The 1,562-nt window shown below is 70.4% G+C and overlaps 1 protein-coding gene across 1 annotated transcript in view; it reads left to right on the top strand.

Annotated features, from left to right (window-relative positions):
• Positions 1–353: 353 nt before the first annotated feature.
• Positions 354–1,562, top strand: part of SPHK1 (sphingosine kinase 1) — a 2,952-nt gene continuing 1,743 nt past the window's right edge. The window contains exons 1-4 of the mRNA XM_006886359.1: positions 354–417; positions 488–532; positions 653–817; positions 1,122–1,274. Coding sequence (XP_006886421.1) covers positions 354–417; positions 488–532; positions 653–817; positions 1,122–1,274 — 427 coding nt within the window. The remainder of the gene's footprint in view (positions 418–487; positions 533–652; positions 818–1,121; positions 1,275–1,562) is intronic.

The following is a 1,562-nucleotide window of genomic DNA, read 5'->3' as shown; positions in this document are numbered from 1 at the left end:
CCACTTCGCGGGCCGAGGTTCGTTCCTTCTCAAACGGACAAGCAAAGGGCTGGAGCCGGGGCGCCTCCCAGCAAACCGAGCCAGCTGGGCAGGGCCTCCGCCCCGCCGCCCCGCCGCCCCGCTCCGGGGCAACCCGCCCCCGCGCAGCCTTGGGGAACTGGCCCACGCCGCACCCCCTGCGCGCCCACTCCGCTCTGGCAAGGGCAGGAGGCAGCACCCGGCGCTCGCGCAGTCGTGGCTGCGAGGAGTGAGGCGCCGGAGGCTCGGGTGGCCTCGGTGGCTCTGAAGCACCGGGCAGGGGACGCCAAGGTCGCGGCGGGGCGGGAGCGCTCACCTGAACTCAGAGCTCCGTGATGTCCGCCCAAGTTCTGGGATTTTTACGCCACTGCTCCCCTTTCCCCGCGGCGGCCCCGCGCGGTGAGCAGCTGGGCAGGCGCGACCCATGCGGCTCAGGCTCCCTCGGCGGCGCGCACCCCCTCCCCGAAAGGCCCCGCGCCGGGCGGGGGCGGAGCGGGTTCCGGAGGCGCCTCTGGTCTCGAGGAACAGTTGGAGCCACCCCCCGCCCGGCCGCCGCGGCCTGGACGGCTCAGTACCCTCTGTTCTTCCCCAGATCCGCGGCGAGTCGCAGAGAATGGCGCGGGCGCCCGGTCAGGCCCGGCCTGGGGCGGGGAGCACAAAGCGCACAGCCAGCCCCGCGAAGCCTGCCTGGGCAGCTGCGATAAGGAGCTGAAGACAGGCCTGGCGGCCGAGGGCAGCGCCCCGCCAGCGCCGAGGACCCCCTGGCAGATGGAGGCGGGGGTCGCGGCCATGGATACAGGTTGGTGGGCACTGGAGGAAGGGACAGTGGGTGGGACTCTCCTGCTGAGTGGACAGGCCGAGGGGTCAGCTTCACAGAGAGGGACTCGAGGAGACACATTAGCGCGTGGACAGAAAGCACAGTCAGTAGCCGAGGGCGTGTGGTCTGCTGGTCTCCTGCAGCGCTGGGGGCCTGGGGGCACTCCCCAAGCGGGCCACTTTCTTGGCCAGACTCCCAGTTGGGTCCATTATCCTAGAGTCCCTGCTGTCATCCTTAACCCTCTGCTGGTCGGCTGAGGACTTGGTCTCTGGGTTTGCCTCCCTAGTCCGTGGTCCCCAGGATCCCATCCCGGATCCCTTCCGGGCACTGGTGCTGCTGAACCCCAGAAGCGGCAAGGGCAAGGCTCAGCAGCTCTTCTGGAGCCACGTGCAGCCCCTGCTGGTCCAGGCCAACGTGTCCTTCAGACTGATGCTCACAGGTGTGTGCCTCCCCAGGTGGGGGCAGTGAGTGCCTCCCCGGGGAGGGGTGAGGGGGTGAGTGCCTCTCAGGTGGGGGTGGGGGGAGTGCTTCCCTGGTGGGGGGGGAAATGCCCCCTAGGTAGGGTTAGGGGTGTGAGTGCCTCTGCCGGAGAGGGGTGGGGGTATGTGGGTATCTCCCCGGGAGTGGGGAGGGGGTGTGTGGGTGCCTCCCCGGGGAGGGGTGAGGGGGTGTGAGTGCCTCCCCGGGGAGGGGTGAGGGGGGGTGTGGGTGCCTCCCCGGGGAGGGG

This window comes from Elephantulus edwardii, unplaced genomic scaffold, assembly GCF_000299155.1.
Source record: "Elephantulus edwardii isolate Elephantulus edwardi_28Jun2011 unplaced genomic scaffold, EleEdw1.0 scaffold00048, whole genome shotgun sequence".
Classification (NCBI taxonomy): Eukaryota; Metazoa; Chordata; class Mammalia; order Macroscelidea; family Macroscelididae; genus Elephantulus; species Elephantulus edwardii.
This window is presented reverse-complemented; position numbering and strand designations above follow the sequence as displayed.